The sequence below is a fragment of the Aplysia californica genome, unplaced genomic scaffold (assembly GCF_000002075.1).
Source record: "Aplysia californica isolate F4 #8 unplaced genomic scaffold, AplCal3.0 scaffold00256, whole genome shotgun sequence".
NCBI classification, from domain to species: Eukaryota; Metazoa; Mollusca; class Gastropoda; order Aplysiida; family Aplysiidae; genus Aplysia; species Aplysia californica.
In genome coordinates this window covers 301,950-304,002 of record NW_004797526.1, presented here as the reverse complement: position 1 = coordinate 304,002, position 2,053 = coordinate 301,950, and the positions used below count along the sequence as shown (strand labels likewise).

The following is a 2,053-nucleotide window of genomic DNA, read 5'->3' as shown; positions in this document are numbered from 1 at the left end:
GTAGCCTATCCGTTTGAAATGTTTGGAGCCCCGAAGAGTTCTTCGCTTGGGTAGCGGATGAGGCAGTCCAACCTCCCTGAATCCTTCCCGAAGAGATGCCTCCGCCCGACCTCCGTGGCGAGGAGTCTCTGCAGCCAGTGCTCCAAATCTTGGAGTTCCTCGCTGCACAAATTGTTAAATGGACAGGTTGGGTCTGATGTTTTGTCTATTCTATTTTTGTAGGCCCGCAACTCAGGGAAGTGACCAGTCCTGATTTTTGCCAGGAGGCCTCGCTTGCAAGATGCGCTCGCTAAAGGTCCCTTGGTGGTCTAAAATCGATAAGAGTACCGAAATTTCCTACCAACTGGAAACGTTTAATGTGTCAAGCGCTCATATGGCTTTTAATGCAGTTGCTAGCGCCGTAAAACACTTTCCAAAACCCTCCCCCCAAAAAAACAACAACCCAATCTGTTTTGTTGTATGTTCACAATGACATCAAATATATCCATCTATAATGACAATAACAGTGACGATCAATCTCTTCTACGAGACTATTTTTCTCATAGAGATTTTTTATACATATATAACGTAATATGTATGCATAATACTGTGTTTTTATTTACGTACGCACACATGTTGATAAACTTTTAAGATGTGATGTCTTTTTTAATGGAATGGGCATTTAGCATTTTTTAGAAAATGGAAAATACGCAGTATAAATGCTATTTATTGTTATTATTACGTTCCAGGGTTATAATGACGTCAGCTTCCACGGGTCTGACCAGATCCCGACGCCCAACATTGACTTCCTGGCGTATAACGGCGTACTTCTGAACAACTACTACGTCAGTCCCATCTGTACACCCACACGGAGCGCTCTACTTACTGGCAGACATCCTATACATACTGGTGGGTTGTTGTTGTTGCTGTTGTTGTTGTTGTTGTTGGTATTGTTGTTACTGTTGTTGTTGTTATTGTTGTTAATGTTGTTGTTTTTGTTGTTGTTGGTGTTGTTGTTGTTGGTATTGTTGTTGTTGGTATTGTTGTTGTTATTAGTGTTGTTGCTGTTGTTGTTGTTGTTGTTGTTGTCGGTATTGTTGTTGTTGTTGTTCTTGGTGTTGTTGGTATTGTTGTTGTTGTTGGTATTGTTGTTGTTGTTTTGACATTCAATTCTGAACTACTACTATGTCAGTCCCATCCATCTGCCCACAAGTAGTGCACTGCTCAATTTTTTTTGTGTGGAAAGTACTGTAAAACTCTTACCGAAACTAATCTTAAACTCTTTTTTTTGTGGGTGGTTGGCGGGGGTGCTCTGGTGCGGTTTGCTTCTTCTTTCCTATCAAACATCTATCGTTATCTCCCCTCCTTTTTTTTGTGTTTGTTACTCTCTTGTAACTCCTCTAATCTTTGGCACTTATATGACCTTATTTCGTTGCAAGTTCTGTAAAATTCTTACCAAAACTTAACTAAAACTCATTATTTATCAGTATTGCAAGAACTGTAAAATTCTTACCAAAACTTAACTAAAACTCATTATTTGTTAGTGTTGCAAGCAAGTGCAGGTGCTGTAAAACTCTCACCAAAACAAAACTAAAACTCGTTAGTTGTTTGTGTTTTGCGCAGGTATGCAGCACAATGTCATATTTGGAGCCCAGCCGTACGGACTTCCCCTGAATGAGACGCTACTGCCCCAGTACCTGAACAAACTTGGATACCGCTCCAGGATTGTTGGGAAGGTGAAGGACTTTATCTGTCCCGGTGGTTTTATGCTCCCTGCTTAATTTAGCAAAATTTGATCATCTTTTGCATAATTTCTGATTATTTTCCTTTAAATCGTTCTTTGTTAAAATTAACAGAATGTCTTAATTTCACACTTTTGGGCTAAGACAAGCGTTTTTCCTTGGATAATGGGGTGGCTGTCTCAGACAATTTTGACTCCACAAGTAGCCTACTTCTTCTTCTTCTATCCCGTGGTTGGGGCAACCGTTGGGGCACCACTGCATTGGAAAACCAGCTCTCGCCATCTATTTTTGTCCTCTGCTCTCCTCAGATTGTCACCCATCGTCTTTCCTGT

At 40.7% G+C, this 2,053-nt stretch overlaps 1 protein-coding gene across 1 annotated transcript in view; it reads left to right on the top strand.

Annotated features, from left to right (window-relative positions):
• Positions 1–728: 728 nt before the first annotated feature.
• Positions 729–2,053, top strand: part of LOC101850089 (arylsulfatase I) — a gene marked incomplete at both ends in the record, with an annotated part of 12,534 nt that continues 11,209 nt past the window's right edge. Inside the window, 2 exon segments of the mRNA XM_013083822.1 lie at positions 729–888; positions 1,603–1,715. Of these exon segments, the coding sequence (XP_012939276.1) occupies positions 729–888; positions 1,603–1,715 (273 nt within the window).